The following is a 22,762-nucleotide window of genomic DNA, read 5'->3' as shown; positions in this document are numbered from 1 at the left end:
ATAAACATTAATTTATATTTTTAATTTATAAAAAATTAATAAATATTAATAGAGCGGAGAAGTTTATCTTATAATATGATATTAAATTTTATTTATTTTTTATTAGAAAAAATAAATTAAATAATTATACAAAACATTTAAATAATAACGTCTCATAAAAAATTTGCACTTGAAGAAATTAAATCTCTCTAAACTCATATTAAATCTATATTTAAAATAGATCTATACTGATTTCTAATTACAAATATAAAATTAACTAAAATAATTATACAAAACTCCATACATATAACAACAACAAAAAAGATTAACTCCATACATAAAATACCAACCAACCTTAATATTTGTGTTAAACTTCTTAAATGTGAATTGTGTAAAAGATTGAACGTTCAGATTCAAATCTCAATATTACAATATATTAAATACCGCATTATATTTTTAAATCATATTTAAAATCAAATTCAAATTGCATTTTAGCAAGGATCTGGGGTTTTTGACTGGTTCAAAAAATTCGCGTGTAGCTCCATGCGTATCAGCGCCTAGTATTCAAAATTGAGTAAAGGTCCAAAAAACACTGTACATTCTGAACCGTATAACTGAGGCGCACATGTTACTCTGCGCGCGGCATTGATTTCGATTTTGAACCGTAAGACCAAAGCTGACATGTCCCTTCGCTAATCGAACATTCATTCTCTTCGTCACCATGACAAGCTTAATCTATTTTTCGTTCTGGCCCTTTTTCTCGGTCGTGCCGAACCATTTTACCCCAAAAAAATCTCTGACAGCCAGCTCAATTCGATGGAGAAAACACCAACCCTACACCTACACTGACAACTACTCTGGGCAGTAAAAAGCCATTTGCAAGCTCAATTGGGGATGGGTATGGTGGAAATGCGGAGATTCTCAATTCCACCATCTGGTCCCCCAGTGTTCATGGCCTGCAAAGAAGAAGGCCGTAGTAACCACCACAGCAGCAAGCCCAGAGGATGGGTTTTTTTACCATGGGTGATTAGCAGTTACCAGTTGACGGATTTTTGCAGGAAGTTGGCTCTGGTCGTCCTGTCTGCAATCCTTGTAGCTAGCATTGTTTCGTTGCCGCCTGTCTGGAACAGCCTGGTAATTATTTTTCTTCTAATGCCATTTTATGTTGCATATTTTGTCGTTTTGATTGGGAGAGCAGATAGGTGAAGCTAGATGGCACGATTTCTATTTCCCAAGAATCCAACTGATATTTTCTTCCAGTATATCTGCATTTTGCAATTAATATTTTATTGTATTTACATTTATCCCATTTATTGGCATCTTAGAGGATTGTTAAGGAGAAACTCGTTGTATTTACATCTGATTTCTCAAGAATCCAACTGATATTTTCTTGTATTTACCTTTAGCCCAGATAACCCAAATGATATTTTCCAATTTATAGGCATTTTATTGCCATCCTTGAAACTTATTTTCCTTATATTGAACCCAGATTACCCAAGTAATATTCCCCTATTTGTTTGCCTTTTCACGAGGAAAAACTTATTTGTCTTTTTATAAGGAGTAAAATTTATTGGATTTATAATGATCCCAAGTTAACATTAATATTTTTATGTGGAATGTTGATGATGATGGTGGTTAACGTAACATTGGTCTATTGGACCTAAAAACAAATTATTTAATTTGATTTAAGATTTTATTCCTATGCTCAAAAAGCTTGGAGAGAAGCTTTCCTAGTTAACTATAATTTTGACATTGTCAAAGGTTAGGAAGGTCAGTGTTGTAACAAAAATTGTGAAACTAATGTAGTTGTACACGAGGCACTCTAAGAGGAAGTGGTTTTCATCCTTGATGTTCCTATTCTCACATATATAGCAGATCCTTTCTATCTTCGATAACCCAAATGATATGTATTTGAACCTAGAACATCTAAGTGATAATTTCTTATTTAACTACATGGACATTATATATCCATCTTTTTACATTATTGATTTAATCTTTATATTAATTTAATTTTTATAATATTTAATTAAAAATTTGAAATTAATCTCATAATTTTATTTCCAAACAACATATCAAAACACACCAATGGCCTTTTCTGGTTGAGGATTGTAAGATAAAACAGAATTACATGGTAACCTCTTCCTCGTATATGTCAGAGAAAGAAACGAATGTTGTGTAGCCATCGTTTGACTATATGCTGCTGCGCTATGAGAACATTTTTACAGCATCAAAATCTGAACCCATTGCCAAGGTTTTGAACCCTATCGTTTGGGTTAAATCCGAACCTATTCCTATTTTAAAATCCCAGTGTTTGGGTTATTATGTGTTCACATTTGTGTAAAATGTCAAAAATAACTAGTTTAGTATAAAAGTGATGTGTAAGTATGTTTATTTTCAATTTTCATATTCTATAAATAAAAATAATAATAAAAATATTTTTTTCTAAACAAATTAAGGCAAGCTTAAATAAACATCTAAATAACCATATATCAACTTAAATAAAAATCTAAACAATCATATAAATAAAAAACCAAAATCCTGTTCATACAAAATTATAATTCATCTGTTCATTAAATAACTTCATTCTATTCAAATTTACTCAACTTCTTCACCCTCCCTCGATTTCAGATGATTTTTTTTTTGTTTGAATTTTAGATGATTTTTTTTTGGCGTATGATAAATTTGAAATTACATAAATTTACGTTAATGTTAATACCATCTCTGAAATATATATATAATTGAAAGTGAATTTTTATATGAAAAATTGAAAGTAAGTATTTATACAATAAAAAAATTTGAGAATTTAGGTGATATTTTTTCATATATTTGTTTTTAGATGACATTCATAAATATTAAGCATAGGGAACAATTTTGAGAAACAAAACATGTTAGATGATCCAAAATACAAAATTCATAGTTCACAAAGTTAGGATAGAATATTTATTTTTTTAGAATATTTAATTAAATATTGGAGACACTTAGAAATAGAATATTGTTGTAAAAGATATGATATCTAGAATAATGTCATATTTTAGGCTCCAATTTAGAAGTAGAGTTAGTCCATCGGTTAGAATTGCATTTATTGTAAATGGACACTTGTTAATTTAATAATTAGTCCATAACTAGAATAGGTTAGGAAATTAAGCTATATATAGTTCATTCTGGTGATTGCAAGAGTGTTGGAGTGTGTGTGTAAACTCTTGCAAAATTATTATGTAATTTCTTTTCAGATTAATAAAATTGTGTGTTTGAGGACACTTCCGCCATTATTGTACTATCAGAGCTTCAATAATGCAGCTGATGTGAGGAAGAGATTCCAGCTCTACAAATTTTTGGAAAACTCCATTGAATTGATCGGCAAAGAATTGGTATGAAAATTGTCTAATTTTTGTTCAAAAGGAAAAGAAATTTTATTATTTTATTGATTTTAGATTTTTAAATATGAAAATCATTTTTTTATTATTATCAAAATTTGTTCTGTGTCTTGAATTTCTGTTATCTGTTCCACTTCAACACACTGCTTGCTAATACGAGAAAAATAATCTTCTCACTGCAGCCTCAATGGCCTGGAAAGCCTGCAACACATGAATGGTTGTTGAAGGCACGCAAGGGAATTCAGTGGCACCACCAATAATCTCCATCGTTGCTGAAGACGATCCGTGGGAATGGAATAGACTCATAACCGCTTCTTGAAGACGTGGCCTGCCCTTCGGATCGGCTTCCACCCAGACAACTCTTGGCACCAAGTGGCTCAAGTTCTTGCACGCCCTCGTCAAGTCCCTCAGCGCCCTGGAGTGGAGGCAATAGGCGCCTGTCAAGCTATCCATAGCCAGTTGTTGCTTTAACCACAGGAAATCATCTGAATCCATCAATAACAACAAATTAGCGGTCTCCGCCAACAACTTCCATGCCCTTTCCACAACCCAACTATCTTTAGCAGTGCCTTCCAAATCTTCAGAGTTCACTTTCTCCTCTATTCTGTTCACCATCATCCCCACCGAGAACAACCAGCACTCCAGTATCTGGTGCACGATGCACAACATGTTGTCTTCTCTGTTGCCCTGTGCGAGCATTCGCTTGAGAGAACAAACGTAGCTTGAGAGAGCCAGCCAGAAAGAAGCCAACATGAGCCTGCAAGAAACCAGCATGAGCCAGCCAGCAAGTAGCCAGCATGGAGGACAATGTCAACAAGTGTAAGGAAAAATTCGAGCTTCTTAAAGTGTTTTTTTCAAGTAAGTTTAAAGTTGAATCGAAGAGTGAAGGAGAGTTCACTGGAGAGATAAGGAATGTTTTTTTAATTTTGTAAATTTTTATTGGAGAGATAAGGAATATTGTATTTTGGAGAGATATGGTGAGTTTTTGAATTTTGGGAATTTATTGTTTGTAAATTTGTGGAGTAATAAGATGTACCTCTAAATTATATTTTTTTTTGGAGTAATAAGGTGTGAGGGGTTATTTGTAAATGTTTGGGGCAGTAAATTTTGTAATTTTTGGAGTAATAAGGAGATTTTATCTGTAATTTTTTATTTGGAGAGATAAGTGCGACATTGTAACTCAAAGTAATTTTTTACTTTGAGGGGGGTTAGAGTACATTTTTCATAAAACTTTGCAAGGGATTGTAAATCAGTCAAATTTCGAAAGTTTTCATTATAAAATTCTCAAGAGAAATTGACTAGAGCCAAGCGCAAAGCTCAGTCATTTTTCTCCTTCAACGACTATACGAGGGTCAAGGCCAAGCCTCGATAGATCGTTTTTGCGTGGTGTGTTTCGTGTGACGTGTTGCTCATCTTTCCTATGCTTGATTCTTTTTGGTGCAAAGCTTCAAACCTACAATGTCCAAATTAATTAATCTGTTCTCTGATTCTGATAAGCTTGAAGGGGTAAAATCATACAAGACATGGAAACGTCTCATTGAAAGCACTCTAATATATAATGAATTGTGGCAAGACATGTGATGGAGACATTAATCCTAATAAACCTACAGATGTAAGTTCACTTGCAAAATGGGAAGTTAAAAATGTCAAGGCACTAGCTCTTATAAAGTATTCAATTAATGATGAGATGTATATTCATATTGAAAATGCCTTAGATGCATGGTTTGCTTTGCGTACTTTCAAAGATCTATTTGATACACAACCTGAATCAAAAAAGGTTGATCTACAACTTAAGTTGCGTTAACAAAAACTAACTGAAGGAGGAGATGTCCTTGAGTATATCTCCAGGCTTAAAAATATTAAGCAAGAAATAGTAAAAGCCAGATTTCCAACAGTAGATGATAGTTTCATGACCAAAATTCTAATTGTTGGATTGCCTTCTTCTTACACGCATTTTTTGGAAACTCTACAAGTGATCAAAAAGTCGAGATGTTGGCTCAACATGGCACAACTTTAGGGAAGAAGAAACAAGGGGAAGATGTCTTCTTCACAGAGGCCAGCACAAGTAAATCATCAACTGACAATTCTAGAGGAAGAGGACATTTCAATCAACATCCAGCAGCACACATTGGACAAGGTCGTGGAAGAAGCCAAAACAGAGGAAACTTTCAAAGAAGAGGAAACAGTTAAGGCAGAGGAAACTTTCAAAACAGAGGCAAATTTCAAGGCAGAGGAAACAATCAAGGAAGAGGTCAAAGTCAATGCAGAGTGAAAACTCAAAGCAGAGGTCAAAGCAGAGGCAGAGGACAGTATCAAGGAAGAGGCAGAGACTTGAATCAAATTGTCTGCAAAAGATGTAACAAAGTGGGCCATTTTGCAAAAGATTGTAGAACTTCCATTGATAAAATTCCAAAGTTCCATCAAAACACAACTCAATTTGCCACTGATCAAGATAATGATGGTTCGAAATATGTCTTCACATCAAGTCAAAGATCAAAATCAGCAGCATTAGTTTCCACTTTTTTTCAAAGTGATTATGAAGATGCATGGATTTTAGATACAGGAGCAACTCAACACATGACTTTTCGACAAGACTTCTTTTGGAACTTCCAACCATGCCACCTTAGTTCAATCTTTCTTGCTGATGATACAAAACATACTCCTTATGGAAAAGGTGTCATTAAAGTTTATCTTCCTAACATTGGAGAAAGATTGATTTCAAATGTATGGTATGTACCCACCTTTAAAAAGAATTTGTTGTCTTTAGTCTCGATCTGACAAGATGGACATCAGGTGGTTTTGGAGGATGGCCTAGTTAAAATTAATTCAATCAAACAGAACATGAAAACAATGATGACAGGATATGAAGATGGAAAACTGTTACGAATGAAAGGAACAGTTATTCCAAGGAATTCTGACTTTGCAGGGCAGCAAGAACAAACATTTCACCTATCATATTATGGCATGTGAGATATGGACATCTAAACTTTGACAGTCTCTCTCAACTGCAAAAACAAGGAATGGTTAAGGGACTTCCTACCTTCAAGAAAGAAAATGCAAGATGTGAAGCTTGCATTTATGGAAAACAAAGTCGAGAAACTTTCCCGACAAGTTCATGGCGAGCAAACAGGCGTTTGCAATTAGTACACAGTGACATTTGTGGACCCTTGCAAGATTCTCTAGGAGGTTGTAAATATTTCTTACTCTTTATTGATGATTTTAGCAAAATGACATGGGTTTACTTCTTGAAGCATAAGTCAGAGGCAATTGACAAATTTAAAACTTTTCGCCAACTTGTTGAAAATGAAGCCAAAGAAAAGATTGGCACACTAAGAACTGACAATGGAGGAGAATTCACTTCAAATGAATTTCAAAGTCATTGCAGAGAAAATGGGATCAAACGACATCTTACAAATGTCTACACTCAACAACAAAATGGAGTAGTAGAAAGAATGAATCACACTTTGTTAGGAATGGCGAGATCTATGTTAACTTTTAAAAAGCTAAGTCTTATTTATTGGGCAGAAGAAATCCATACAATTGTTTACTTAAGGAGCATGTCTCTCACTGCTTCTTTGGATGGATACCTTATGAAGCATGGTTTGGTTTCACACCTAAAGTTAAACACCTTAGAGTTTTTGGTTCTATGTGTTATGCCTTAGTTCCAAAAGAAAAACGAACTAAGCTTGACTCACAAAGTTTGAAATGCACAATGATTGGATATTCGGATGAGAAGAAAGGGCGTAGGCTTCTGTCAAATGGGAATTTATTGTTAACAGAGATGTAATTTTTTATGAAATTGAGATTAAGAGTGCTGAAGAAATAGAACATCTTTTTCAAAAATTGGAAATTAAAGGAGATAAAAGGAAAGGAAACATTCAAAGTCAACCAAATTCACAAAATTGGTATGAACTTGATTTTCCTTCCTCTGAAGATGATTCATCTAGTCCATCTACTTCACCAACACAGTCTGGGTCTTTTGGCAGTTCATCAGAATCTCCTAGTAGCAATAGTTCTTCTGACAATGATTCTCCACCCCCAGAATCTGCAGTTGATCAACGTACCTTTGTTTACATTAATCCTCTTTATAATGATGGTGACTTTTCAGAATCTCAAACAAGTGAACATCAATTGCCAAAATGGGTTGTTCAACTTTTGAAAGATGTAAGGCCCGATGAGAAAAATAAAATAGGAACAAGGGGGTCCACCAGGAATGAAGGAAATTTTGCCTTGATCATGAATGATGTTACTGAACCCTCCATGTACAAAGAGGCAGTAAAATATAAAGAATGGCAACAAGCTATGATTGAAGAATATAAGGTAGTTCAAGACAACAACACTTGGAAACTTGTTGATTGTCCTCAAAATGTTAAACCCATCGGATGCAAATGGGTTTACAGAATTAAGTACAACCAAAATGGAGAAATCGACAAGTAAAAAGCTAGACTTGTGGCTAAGGGTTTTGCGCAGCAGGAAGGCATTGATTATGAGGAGACTTTTTCTCCTACAACAAAATGGAACACCATCCGCTTAACACTCACATTAGCAGCACAAAAAGGATGGAAAGTGCATCAGATGGATGTAAAGAGTGCTTTCCTCAACGGATATTTACAGGAAGATGTATATATGACACAACTGCCAGGTTTTGAAATTGAAGGGCCAGAACATAAAGTCTATAAACTAATTAAGGCTTTATATGAGTTAAAACAAGCTCCACGAGCTTGGTATGCCAAAATGGATGAATACCTTCGGAAAATTGGCTTTCAACGAAGTGAATCTGATGATACTTTGTATGTACATCAACATGGTCAAAATCTGGTGATTCTTGTTATGTGTGTAGATGATTTGATCATTACTGGAAACAATGATGATCATATTGTACAGGTGAAAAAGGAGTTACATGCAGGTTTTAAGATGATAGACTTGGGACTACTTCACTACTATCTTGGAGTTGAAGTATTCCAACGTCCACATCATATTTTCATTTCTCAGAGTAAGTATGTAGTAGAAGTTCTTCAGCGCTTCGGAATGCAGGATTGCAAGCTCATTCTTACCCCCATGGAAAAGAACTTGAAACTTTCAAAATTTGAAAGGGGGAAAAGGTGGACAGCACTACTTATAGACAGTTGATTGGCAGCTTGATTTATCTGACAACAACTCGACCAGATCTATCTTATGCAGTTAGTATTCTTTCACGCTTTATGCAAGAACCATGAGACAACCACTGGAATGCAGCCAAAAGGGTTTTACGATATATCCAAGGAACAAAATATTTTGGTCTTCTTTACAAAAAGACTAAAAACTTTGTACAAGACGGATTTTCAGATGCCGACTTTTCTGGCAGTATTGATGATCGAGCATCAACCTCCGATTATTTAATGAACATGGGGTTAGTTGCAATAGCTTGGAGTTGCAAGAAACAATCTATAGTGGCTACTTCTTCAGCCGAAGAAGAATACATATCAACATGGGAAGCAACATGTGAAATTGTTTGGCTGTGCAGAGTTTTGTAGGATTTGGGCATTCTCAAGTAGAAGCTACATCATTATTCATCGACAGCCAGTCAGCCATAAAGCTTGCCAAGAATCTAGTTTTTCATTCCAAAACATAACATGTGGATACCAAGTATCATCACATTAGATCGCTCATTGCCAAGGACGTCATCAAGCCAGTTTATTGTCCTTCAGAAGATCAGGTCTTCGATATATTCACAAAACCACTTGGTAGGATCAAATTTACTAAGTTCAGAGGTGAACTTGGTATCTATTGTAATGTATCTTTGGATTATACGGGGGGCATGTTAGATGATCCAAAATACCAAATTCATAGTTCATAAAGTTAGGATAGAATATTTATTTATTTAGAATATTTAATTACATATTGGAGACACTTAGAAATAGAATATTGTTGTAAAAGATATGACATCTAGAATAATGTCGTATCTTAGGCTCCAATTTAGGAGTAGAGTTAGTAGATTGGTTAGAATTGCATTTATTGTAAATGGACACTTGTTAATTTAATAAGTAGTCCATAACTAGAATAGGTTAGGAAATTAAGCTTATATATAGTTCATTTTCGTGATTGCAAAAGTGTTGGAGTGTGTGTGTAAACTCTTGCAAAATTATTATGTAATTTCTTTTTTGATTAATAAAAATTTGTGTCTGAGGACACTTCTGCCATTAAAATATTGTATTTATATTAAATGTAAGAAAAATAGTCTTCATGGGTAGTTCAATTGGTTGAAACTCTCCCAACCAATTTGGCCCTCTGCCATGGGTTGTGGGTTTAATTCTCCTTGGATCCATCAGGGCCAGGCTTCTCTCAATTCAATCTGCTGGATGTGAGGCATGTTAAGGTGGGCCCCCCTAAGGGTTATTACAAAGAAAATAAAATATCAAGAAAACAAAATAATGTTTTTTATCTATTCGTAAATTTTAATAAAATATTAACAATTAAAAAATATTAATTTATTGGAAACTTATAAATTTGGATTAAAAAAATATTATATATATATATATATATATATATATATATATATATATCTAAACTATTTTTCAAATTAAATTATTATGATAGTAATTACATTAATTAGTTTAAAGGGTTAGGTCAATTGGTTGAACTTCTATAGTTAAAGCACTTTCTCTATTCAGAGCTCACGAGTTCAATTTGGTGTATGAGACCCCCTTGTTTGTGGAACAAGGGACCCACAGTGTATGAGACCCCCTTGTTTGTAGGACAAGGGACCCACAGTATATGAGACCCCCTTGTTTGTGGGACAAGGGACCCACCTCTGCGCATAGAGTTGACTGCTAAGTCTACGAAGGCATACATACTCTACAACCTCTAGTTTTGAACCTATAACTTTTTATGAGGAAACATATACTCTTAACCATTAGTCCCATATATATATATATATATATATATATATATATATATATATATATATATATATAATAATTTAACCCATTTATTTATTTTGAATTTTTAACTTAAAATTATTGCAATTGCATTTGTACTAAGCCGAGAGAACCTAACTGATGGTTTTCTATTTATATGAAATTTTTTGTGACAAAAATATTATATTTGATAAAGAGATGGTTTCCTATTTATATGTAATTTTTCGTGACAAAAATATTATATTTGATAACGAGTGTAGAGCCACGTGATTGTTTCCGATTTATATGCAAATGAAATGAAATGAAATTTTCCGATTCAAATTGAGGATGAGCTGGCCCAACCTTCCAACAATCCCCTCGCTAAGAAAACAATGCCAAGAAATTGATGCTAACATGTTCTTATAACTTTCTTTAATGTCTTTGAATGCATCACATTCCAAAACGAAATGTTTTTCCGATTCCACAACCCCGTACGTGCAAAATGTACACACTCGTTCCTCCCAAGCTTCTTTAGGCCTTTTCCACTGTCCTGTTTCACACCGAAGTTGATGTGAATTGGTCCTTAATTGAGCAATAAGAACCTTTTCCCTCCATGAAATGCTAGCTCACACGTAGGGTTGAATACCTTAATGAACTCTTTTTGTTGTAGATCACATGTAGAGTTGAATTCCTCAATGTAATATTTCTTCTTTCTACCCAACTATTTTCCCCATACCTTTTTACGGAACTTCTCCATAACAAAATCCTTTAGTTCCTTGCTATTTGTGGGATAGGCATTGAGGTAAAAATTCCATTTTTGCATCCATGTGTATTTTTGTTTCATCAATGTTTTCTTTCTTTCACTCATGCCTTCATTGAAGATAACATTAGGCCATCTACCTACTCTCATTTGCTCAATTATTTTTAGATATCTTATGAGCCGCACCATAGCAATTGCTTCAATGGGAGTTGCTACTGTTTCACTCAACATTATGTCATAAGGTACTGAACTTTTTATTTTGAACTTGGTCATGATCAAGTGTTTTTGGATTTCCTCAATTTGTTTCCATTTTGAGACGGGAGTGCTGCTAGCCCACAATTCACACCCATATAGCATCACTGGACAAACTAGGAGTTCAAAAAGCACTTTAATTGTTTTCCAATCCCATAACTATGCCTCTCTACATCTGTTTTGAAGAGCATATAATGCTTTCCACCCTCCTAAAATCCTCTTCTTTCTGTAGTCCTCCCAATTGAGTTTGTTGTTGAAATCAATTCCAAGGTACTTGTACTCATTTACTTCTTCAAGAATGTTGTCTTCAAAGAAGAAAATATGTTGGCTCTGCTTCCTTTTATTAGAGAAAATCATTATTTTGGTCTTGCTATTATTGACTTGCATCCCCACTGCTCTACAAAAATGCTCAAGGGCATATAAGTGCATTTTCAATCCATGGACCGATTTAGAAATCAATACAATATCATCAGCATATAAAAGAAGCTTTATCACAAACTCCCCCAACCGAACACTATCGCCACCTTGCAGATTTAGCCACTCTTCCAATTTATCAATATATAGACAAAAAAGAGTAGGGGATAGAGGGCAACCTTGCTTGACTCCAATGTCACTTCTAAATCTTTCTGAAATACCTGCTGAGGTTCTAATTTTGAATTTCACTTCTTCATAAAGTCTATGGACATCGACTCTATAATGCTTGGGAATTTCAAGTTCTTCCATTCTACGCCACAACTTATCCCTAGGGACTATGTCAAATGCTTTTTTGAAGTCAACAAAGCAGCAAAATACTTCTTCTTTTTCCTCCCAAACCTTTTCAACAATGTGTCTCAACGTGATACAATGATCCACTGTAGAATGTTTCAGCCTAAAACCTGCTTGTCCTCTTGCCCTTTTTTTCTTATACTTCTACCCACTTAATAATTATGTCTTCTACCACGCTGCCGAAAAGCTTTGCAAATAAAGGATTGATCATAATTGTTCTATAGTTGGATGCATTATTAATGTCTCCGCTTTTAAAAAGGGGTATTGCTAGACTAGTTGTCTAGTCTCTTGGGATTCCTTGCTGAATGATGTTGTTGAATATTTCCATGATGTACGGTGCGAGAGCGTTCATTCCCCATTTTAGATACTCTGCTTGAAGTTCAACCAAGTCCTTTGCCTTTCTTGTTTTTAGCTTCTTAATTCCATTCTCCATCCCCTGTAACGTGAAGAGCTTTGAATTTGTGTTGGTCCTAGGACGGTCTCCGCCTTAGATTCTTTCTCATAGAGTTGCCTTGCATATTCAAACCGTTGATTGGCTGTAATATTATTTTCAATTTGCTTCTTCCTTGGTTGCAGTTCTTGCTAGAAAACCTTTGGGTTATTCTTACTTAAATATATTAACTCTTCTCTCCTTGTTTGCATGAACTCAATTTTTTTCTTTTTTAGTATCTGCTTATATAACTTTACATTCATCTTCTCCTTTCTCGCCTTTTTCAATTTTCTCCTCGCCATTTTGCATTCCTCATCAAACCAAGCATTTACAGGAAAACAATTTGATTATGATTTCCTATTTTTTGCTCTTTTGCACTTCTCAAGTGCACTTTGAATTATATTTGTTAACTCATGACTGTTGAAGCTTTTGAAACCAGTTTTCTCTTTCCAAATTAATCTCTCTAACATTGTCTTGAAGATAGTACAATTTTCTTGTGTTAGAAGAATTTTGCCCCTTGATAGTGATTGTCGAGAGCATTGGGTTTTCCTCCTATGCCATCTTTCTTCTAACCATGATAAGGTTATGGTCTGATTTTAAGTCCCAAATATGCTCTCCAATACTAACTTCGTCTATCTTTTCTATCAAGCTTTGTAAACACATCACATAGTTGATGACACTTGCCCCATTGTATGTGTTGCAAGTGAAGTTCCTAGACCTTTTCCATCTATCTAGACCATTGCAAATAATTAAGTTGAAAGCCCCACACAGTGTAAGGAACTCCTCTCCAAAATGATTGCTAACTTTGTCATCCTTTGAACACCTCCACCATTGGGAATTCATTACACAAGATATTGTATTTGATGATGTGCGTAGAGAACCTAAGTGATCTTTAAATCCTTTTTTTTTTAAATCTTCCATTTAAAAAATTATTGTATTTGTGCTGAGCCCAGAGAACCAAAGTGATATTTTTCTATTTATACGCAGTTTCCGGTAGAAATTATTGTATCAATATTGAGGCTAAAAACACCAAGTAATTAGCTTTCTTATGTAAATATTTATTGTATTTGCAAGAATATCTTAGAATTTAACTGCTATAGCTTGTTCAGATGACTGCCCAAGATTGGCTTCTAGCTTTTACTTCCAACCTTTCCAACAAGACTTCGATTTATTCCACTTTCAATCTTTCCACCAATCTTGAGGGCATGTAGGTCTAGTTTAATGAAAAGTAGGAACCATATCCTTGGCCTTGTCCAAGATTAACGTGTATGAGTTGGCTAGTTTGTATGTAGCTTTCAACTCAGGCGATGACCCCCATCCTTTAGTTTAAGAATGGAAAAGGCCCTTGACAAAGTTGATGCTTTTCTTGGAAATTATTAGATTTAAAACCAATGTGTTCTCTACTAGGGCCTTGTCTCCATACAAAAAACATGGGACATCCAGAAAGAGTGCTCATTAAAATAAATGTTAGATCGGGATTTCCCTTTCTAGTTGAGAAAAGGTTTCATAGCTTCCCAAGCCTTTCATATATTTTGTGTTAGAAAGGATTAATAAATTTTTATCTAGGATTGAGTAAATAACAAGTGTTTGTAGATCAAAGCCCTATTAGTATCTTTTGCCTAGAAACGCAACTAGGGCAATACATTTTTTAGCAGCACTAGCCAAGTTTCCTTAAAATTCAAAGCTTGGATCACCCATCTGGTGAAAATCACTTGGGCTTGAATGTAGGTTTTGATAATTCTCATAGCCTTCTTATACCAGGGTGCAACATTACTCCCAATTAGCTATGTAAAATCCCTTTCTATCATAATTATTGGCCAATAGAAAACTTCTTAAGGATCTTATCGACCTTTTGATATGCACTCAATGAGGGCACCCACTAGTAAGAGTAGTGAACATAGGTAACAACAAGCATGTTACTACAGAGCTGAAATTCAGATATCAATACAATGGACAGTACCAAGCAGGTTGCTACATATTTGAAATTCAGCTATCAATACAATGGGGTTAGTTAGCCACTTTTCATATATATATATTTTTTACTCTTTCAATGACAACCTCCTAGAGCTTTTTGGGGAAGGCTTGGAAGACAAGGGGATACCCATGGCTATCAATTTTTTGCTTGGCATGATACATGTCCAACCCTAGCCTTCCAACCAATAAAAAAATGCTTTTTTCTTTGTCTCAAACATAGAGTCTTGACACATTGGATTTTAGACTTAGGGGCATTGCAAAAAGTCTAAAGGAATTATGTAGTGTTTTTTATAAAGCTCTAGTTTTCCAATGTAGTTAGGAAAGGGTCATTAACAAAATGCAAATCAATGATATTTTCCTATGGATTACAAATATTGCTTTGTGTGGAGATGAATAATGAGAAACTTCTTGTATTCTATATCGAACCTAAAGAATGTAAGTGATAATTTCTTACTTGCGTGCATTTTTCAGTGGTGTTATTGTTTAAATCCACACCATTGGTGTCAAAATCTTAAGTCTCAAGGAAAGGACCCAAAGGCAACTTGGAGTGGTTATCCACTGTTGCCTTAGTGGTCCACTCCCACACTTTAGGTTGGTCTCGTTACCTCCCAACTTGTATGTGATGATAAAAACCCTAATCCATAAGGTACAGCCCAAGAGGTAACTACTAGGATGGTCACTAATGTCACTGAAGTAAACTATCCTCTTCACTTTAGGTCAACTCTCCTCTCATTCAAGCGGGGTTATCCCTAGTAGGATTTCTAAAGCTAAGCAATGAGGCACAAGGTGATATGAGAGAATCTTTAGTAAAACAATATTTTTGTATTTTAGGAAATAAAGAGGGTGATGGGAGGAGATAGATATTAGTGCCAATCCAACAAGGGCAATGGAACCATGGGGGTATCTAAGAGGGCTTATTTTCTTATTTGTTAGCAATGGTAATAAGGCTGAAAGACTCAATAATCTCCCCTGTAAACTTGTTGGAATTTAATGTAGACATTTTACAAAGAAGTGGTCCAAAGGATCCCCCTTCAACTAGGCAATTCAACTTTACCATAACAATTGAAACCAATGGACTTGGTAGAATTCCTAGAGGATACACAAAGCAAGCTATCAATTATAAACACCTATGAGAAGAAAGGAGAAACAAGGAGTTACCTCACATGCAAAAACTCTTCCAAGTGGTAGATTTTATCCTTCAATGGATCAGGTTAACCACTACGTGTCAAAGAGCCATAACAGTACACCCACTTTTTTCGCAAAAGGGATAGCGCCTGATCGATGTGATTGTACCGTACAATTATCAGCATCAGCTTCACTTCTAAGATGTTATGTAAACCCTTTTTGCATATGTATAATGTAAATAATTTCAGTAGATTCATGTCGTGTATGTAATTGCTTAGGTAAACCTACTTTTCTGGTGATGATTTACATTCTGGGGGGTTTTTTGTCTCACCGATCCATTCTCGGATGGTCGGCAAAGTTTTTTCAGTCTTACCCCAAAGCCGGAATGGATTTTGTCACTGAGATCTTGGGCGAGTCCTAGTGTTCTAGATCAAGTCTATGCAAAAGTGATTTGAGAATAATCTTAACTATTTGGTTAGGTTATTTTATTACAAGAACCAATTGCTTGGTCTGTTGGATTATATTCGTGTCGCAGAAATGGGTAGTCTGTGAGGGTTTATTACAGATGAGTTTTCCCCCTTATGATGTAAAAAATATGAAAATTATGATGTAAAGTATCTTGAGGGTTGGAAAAATAATTTATACCCTCATAGGTTAATTAATTAAATTTTTTGGCTAAAAAATAATTAAAATCCTAAGCCAGAAATTTAATTAGTTCTAGATCCTAGGTAAATTTAAATTCTCCGAAGGAAAAATTTGTTGGTCCTTAAAAATTAAATTTTAAGAGGTCCAGGGACTAAGGTAAAATAATTATTTTGATAAATTTTAAGCGTTTGATCCCTAGGGTTAAGTCAGAGTCAAAATTTTGGGGAAATTAATTCAAAAATTTAATTTTTGAATTAATTAAAATGCATTTAATTGAAAAATTCGAATTTCCTCAAGAATTTATATTTCGACAGATGAGATTAAAAGAAACTTTAATCCTCATCAATGATCGAGATTGCTTTGACAATGATCACTCGGACTAGCCGTTGGAGGATTTATCTTTAAATAGGAAGTAATTTGAATTAATTAAAATGCATTTAATTGAAAAATTCGAATCTCCTCAAGAATTTATATTTCGACGGATGAAATTAAGAGAAACTTTAATCCTCATCAATGATCGAGATTGCTTTGACAATTATCACTCGAACTAGCCGTTGGAGGATTTATCTTTAAATAGGAAGTCATTTGTCAGTCAGTCGATCCGACCTTTGAGTCAACTAAGCGAAAAGCTCTCGTGTAATCCTTTTTTTGAATAATAAAGAAAGACTTTGGTGTTAATTTTCGCCGGTGTAACTCTTCATGGAAATATTGTAAGATGTGTCGTTTTCCATGCGTAATTTTTTTTAGCCATTGATGAAAGCTTCTGAAGAGTGACTTGAGTACATGTATCTTTCTCGGTCACTGGGGTTTAAGTGATAATTTAAATTTTGAATGTAATAGTAGGTATCTCTATTTATCTGAATTTTATTATCATTTTCTCACTCTATTTTGATGGCTGGATTGAGTTTTGCAGGAAAATCTTGATTTTTAGATCATTGGTTGTTCAAAAAAGTTTTCAGTTGGACCAAGCAACTCCCGATCTATGTTTTCTGAAGAGCCCAACTTAATTTGATCATGGGCTTATCATAATATTTTTTTAGTGGTGATGCATGAAGAGTTTTGAGCTAAGCACCCCCTTGAAAATTTAAAAATTTAATTTTTCTGTGGGAAATTGAAAGATCTGGCTGTTGAGAGCCTTATATTTTTAGATCTGTGAGCGGAATTGGATTCACACTCCTCAGATCTGATAGATATGCCATTTTTGTACATAAATCTGTAAAAAAAATTGGTTTTCTGACTTGGGTTTTTCTAGGTTTTAGTTTTATCATTGTATATATTGTTTGGGTGTTTCTTGTTGTCTTGCAACTACAAATATGAGAAAGAAATCTATGTAGAGTCCAGATCTAGGCCCTGGAGGATAAGATCTGTATTTCTAGGGGTTCATCAACATCATTTTGCAAGATATTAATTAGACTTTTGCAGTCCAAGGGTTTTAAACTTTTTAAATCTGGAAACGATTTAATGAGGGTTTGATTAATAAATCTGAAGCATAAAAATACATTGGTGTGAAATTCGTTTTTCTGGGTTTATCTTGAGTTTTGGGCTACAGTTTCTTTGTCGCCTGGGGTTTTTTAATTAGAAAATTTCAAATTTGTTTTTACCGTCTACATCTAGAATTTTTTGGAAAATTTCGATGTTTTTTTTATTTGTCTGCATTTGGGTTTTTTTTTTGAAATCTGGAAAATTTTGGGTTTCTTTTCACCCTTGTATGCTTTCGTTTTCTCTCCTTGTTGCCGTCTACCCATCCCTCCTCATTCCTTAGCTCTCTGCTCTACCTACATAACCCTCATTTCCTAACCTTGCATTCTTCCTGTTCGCAGCCATCACCTGCAAGCTTGCACCCTCCTTTTTCCCTCCGATCTACTGTCTAGGCCTCACTTGCTCGCAACCTTCCTTATCTCTTGTTCCTTTCCTTACTGCCGCCGCAAACCTGGAAACGTACACAACAAACACACAAGTCACGCTGCCCATCCGCATTACCATCCTCTCTCTAGCTCCTTGCCCATCGCTGCTACTCCCTCTTCCTTTTTCGTTGACTTGCGTGTATTCTTCTCCATTTTTCCGCCATAAAAAGCCTGCACTCGCATAACAAAAATCTTATGTGTTAAGTCTCTTTTTTTTATGTATAGTTTAATATATATATATATATATATATATATATATATATATATATATATATATATATATATATATAGATATTTTTATTTTTTTTTGAAATTCGATTTGGTCTCTCTTTGATTTTTTTGTTTTGTTTTGTTTTTTGTTTTTTGTTTTTCTCATTTGGATTTGTTTTAAAGTGATTTTCGATTTGGTTTTGACTCTTTTTTTTTTCACTTTTTTATTTTAAGTTATGATTTTAAATTTTTATCTTGATTTAAAAAAACATTAAAATATCTAAAATTAAAAAAATCTATTTATGAGAAAATTTTACGGGGCAAATCACATTATGATATATTCGTCGACGCGTTTCGAACCAGCAAGTGTGGTTCATTGACAGGACAACTTGTCTGATTCTTCAACTTGTCCTGACAATGAACCACACTTGCGGGGTCGAAACGCGTTGACAAATATATCATAATGTGATTTGCACCAAAGAATTTTCTCATAACTTAATATGGATCACAGAAGCCTCAATTCTACAATTTAAAAAATCTAAAATTCTAAAAAATCTAAGACATTTAAACATTCTATTTTTTTTTTAAATTTTGGTGATGAAAAATAAACTAAAAAGGGATTTGCGCTTTCACATTTAATATTTTAATTTGGCCTATGGTTGTTAAAATTTTCATTTTTAACCCTTTAATTCATTTTAATTCCGTCACATTAAAATATTTTGATTTCTTCATTTAACTAATTGCCTAAGGAATTATTTAAATTCTAATTTAAAGTTCTTTGGTGTTATTTGGTGATTAAATGCAATTTTCATGATTTCTCTATGGTCAATGTGTGATACATGTTTTAAATCATATTCACTATTGGAGAAAGATAATTTTGCTAGATTATCCTGCATGTTAAAGTTTTGAGCTTTTTTACTTTTAATTGTTCATGATCGTCGCTTTGCCACATTATAAATTGCTCTGGGTGACTTGTCATTTATTTAGTCTTTGGTTAATTCAAATTAAAGGCACTGGTCTGTAGTCATTTTTATCTTGTGATTGTGTCTATCTATCTCAATTGACTGAGACTTATTCTAAATTCATCAAGTTGTTCATCCTTAAAATCTCCTAGAGCCCGTGTTCCACAGGTAACTTCATCCATTCACCTTAGGGACTACCCCCCTTGACTTATCTAGGAGAGAGTCTAAATGGAGTGAGTAAGGATTAGAGTGACAACCCTTACTTTGAGCGTTTTCGCGGACACTTTGTGCGACAACATATCACATTGTTAGTCTTGCATATGTAGAATATACTACACTACTTCAATCTTTAAAAACCAAAATGGTCCAAGAAAGATGTGTCCATTAAGCTCTAAGGAGGGCAGCTCCAAAATTCTGACCATGAGTACAAATAAGGGCTAATCTTTATATAGAGTCTAACTCAACTTCCTTTACAAATAAAATTATGACATCAATGGTGAAAACCCTAGATATAACCTAGGGAGGAGTGTTACATAGTAATTTGTCACCATTGGTCACCGTCGCTATTACCCCTTTCCCGCACTTTGGAGGACTCATTCCGGGACCTGTGAGAAGTGACATAACTTGAAAACACTTGCATTATGTTCCCCTAAGTATGGACTTCATATGCCTTGAAGACATCTCCTGCAGATTATCCTTAAAAAGTCCTCTTTTTCCATTAGCACGGATCCACAGTGTATCACCCGCGCCAATGGGGGAAATTCTCCAAAGAGGGCGCGCCCGTTGGCGCTCTGTCTCAGAATCTTACCCGCGCCAACCAAGTTTGGAAAAGTTTTTTAACAAACGCACGCCCGAAAGTTTTTTCCTTTCGACTCAAGAGGCTTTTCAAGGATAATGCCAATCTCATGGATGCCGAGATTCATCGTATCTCTATCCATAATAGCTTTTCGAGGATAATGCTTATCCCATGGATGTCTGGATTCATTGTATCTCTTCCTCCTCCTCCATGTATAAAAGCTTGTTCTGGTGCATTTGACAAGCTAGTTTTTTAGCATAGGGAGAATGATACTGTCAGAAGTCTGAGAGATTGTTGTAAGAGTCTTCTTTGCATTCATAATCAAAGAGAGAGAGAGGCTTGTTCCCAATCCCGACAAGCTTTGCAAGACATATGTAGTTGATCACCCAGCCAAAGGAGGATTTGACGTCAGAACTATGGTTGTATACTTCTTTGTTGATTATCAATAATAGATGACTATCATTATGGTTCCATTCTTGTTGTTCATTGTGATGATGTTTGAATTATATCTTTTCTGACCGATATATAATTGCATCTATTGGATTTTATGCTTGTATTCGTGTCGTTCTTTGCATGTGCAGGTGTCCATTCCCAGAGATCGTGAGGATCGTGATCGACCGAAGCAAAGGAACGGGGGTGTCAACTCTTCTACAACACTAGCGTTGGAATCCAAGTAGGTTCTCATAATCCACCTTTAATTTGCAATTAGGAACTTGCGTGATAGCATTGTTTGATTGTTGCTAGACCCATTTTGGGCTAGTGGGATCGCCTCTGTCCGCAGAGGGGATTTACCTCTCCAACAATTTGGCGACTCCACTGGGGAAGCTATTTGTTGTTTGATTCGTAAACTTTGGACGGAGCCTGAAGTACGGCCAGGTAGCCTTCGAAACGCTATTGCTTTGCATTAGCGAAGTAGATCAACGCCACTTCAGTCAATCTCCGGTTTGGTTTACGAACCGAACAGCTTGGAGTTTGTCTTGCGCTTTGGTTTTCTCTTGTTTTGTTTGCTTAGATAAGCTTTCTGGGTTGAATTTTTAAGTTGTTTCTTGCTGCCCGGTCTGTCTGGATACTGTTGATCAAGCCTTGGACTGCTTGTTTTTATTTTTAAGTTAGCAAACTTTATTAGCACGATTTTTTTCCCTGACAGTCGCGCCAGTGGGCGCATGTTGCACAAAAGCAACTCGCACTAATCCTTTAAAGGCGCGAGTTACAGCCTGACAGTCGTGCCAGGCCTGTGAACTTTTCCAGTTTGCTTGTTTGGAAGCCTTCTGAGCTTGGATTTCTGTCTTGTCACATCTTTTTCAGCTACTGGAGTGTGTCAAAGCTTTGTTTGACTGGTTCTTGACCTTCATCCTTCGGGTGTTTGCCTCTTTCCATCGATTTCATATTCCAGCCCTAGAGCATCTAGTGGCTTTGTACATCGAGCCTTTCGTGGGAGTTTTTGGTTCTTTGATTGTCCAGTGGACTTCTTGGCTACTTTTTGCACTTGTCTAGTGGTTGTCAAAACTTTTTATTGTGTGCTTCACAATCTACCTTTTTTCCATTTGGATTTCGCTTGGCTTCGTTTGGGCTTAGATCACATAGCTCATTGAGGTTTTTGTGATTTTTCTTGGTTTGAAAGGTTGTCTTGATGTTCCAGACTTGATTCTATTTTCATTGAGTGAAATTTGTCTTTTTATTCTTTGTTATTATCTCTCAAAATTTGTTTAGTGCATTTTGCCATCGAAAAGAAAACAAACAATCTCTTTTGCATTGCATTAGTTAATGGAAATTAGAGTTCTTCATTGTTATTAGCAATTAGTCACTTTTAAAAAAAAGAAAAGAAAAAAGTTTTGTTTATTGCCATTAGCTGCATTAGAGTCATTGTTGCTTGTTTGATGATCATTTTGTTTGATTGAAAGATATCAGCTCTTCTGTAGTTAACGTTCATCGAATGGAATGATATATTTTGGCATGTAGCTTGCATTTAGGAAATTGTGAGAGATTACATACAGTAGGACCTGGAAACTGAAACCTAATTAAAGATCAACTGTAAAATGAACTGAATGAATCTAAAAACGCATTGGAACTTAACGAATACATCTAGAGGTCTAGGATGGAGACGTGTTCCGGCGTCGTTAAACCTAGTCACTGTTGTTTCACATTATGGTTGGGTGGTTCCTCCTTTTGTGACTCGATAGTGGTCTAGCACGGATTTGGGCTCCCACGTACTGTCGAGTATATGTGGAGACCCCACTAGGTTATCATCCTTTATCCACAGGAAGTCGTGTCTGCCGCCTTACAAGCCGTAATGCACTGAACACAGCATTTGGGAAGATTGACTGCCGTACGGGAAGTCCTTGGTTTTCATATGATTGCCAAGGTGTATATGCAGTTTTACGGATTTTTTGGTAAACCCTTTGCCTAGTTCTCTAGAGTAGTCATTTTTTATCATTTTCGGACTCCCTAAAAGAAAAGGTTCACCTGAGCATTTGTCACTTCGGGCTCACTAAATATTCGAAGGAGACTAGAGTCATCTTTTTGTCCTTTTCTCGACTCTTAAAACATGAAAATGTCAAGTTCAGTTCCTTTGTCTTAAAATTTATTCGGCCGCGATTCACATTACCCGGTTAGATCTTGTTTGCGTTAGTTTGAGTAGGGTCCTTTCTCATTAGCTTCCCTAGGATTTTGTGAAGTTTTCATCCTGGCGGAATTACCAATTTTGTCTTTAT

The 22,762-nt window shown here is 35.2% G+C and overlaps 1 protein-coding gene across 1 annotated transcript; it reads left to right on the top strand.

Annotated features, from left to right (window-relative positions):
* The first annotated feature begins 611 nt into the window (after window positions 1-611).
* On the top strand, window positions 612-4,003 carry LOC149173556 (uncharacterized). The gene is made up of 3 exons (XM_089427957.1): window positions 612-1,113; window positions 3,261-3,347; window positions 3,536-4,003. The coding sequence occupies exons 1-3, from the start codon at window positions 874-876 to the stop codon at window positions 3,611-3,613; spliced, it is 405 nt and encodes a 134-aa protein (XP_089284083.1). The 5' UTR covers window positions 612-873; the 3' UTR covers window positions 3,614-4,003.
* Window positions 4,004-22,762: the final 18,759 nt, after the last annotated feature.

This window comes from Pinus tabuliformis, chromosome 4_2 (assembly GCF_031772625.1).
Source record: "Pinus tabuliformis cultivar Carrire ecotype Pingquan chromosome 4_2, CPIR1, whole genome shotgun sequence".
Lineage (NCBI taxonomy): Eukaryota > Viridiplantae > Streptophyta > Pinopsida > Pinales > Pinaceae > Pinus > Pinus tabuliformis.
This window is presented reverse-complemented; position numbering and strand designations above follow the sequence as displayed.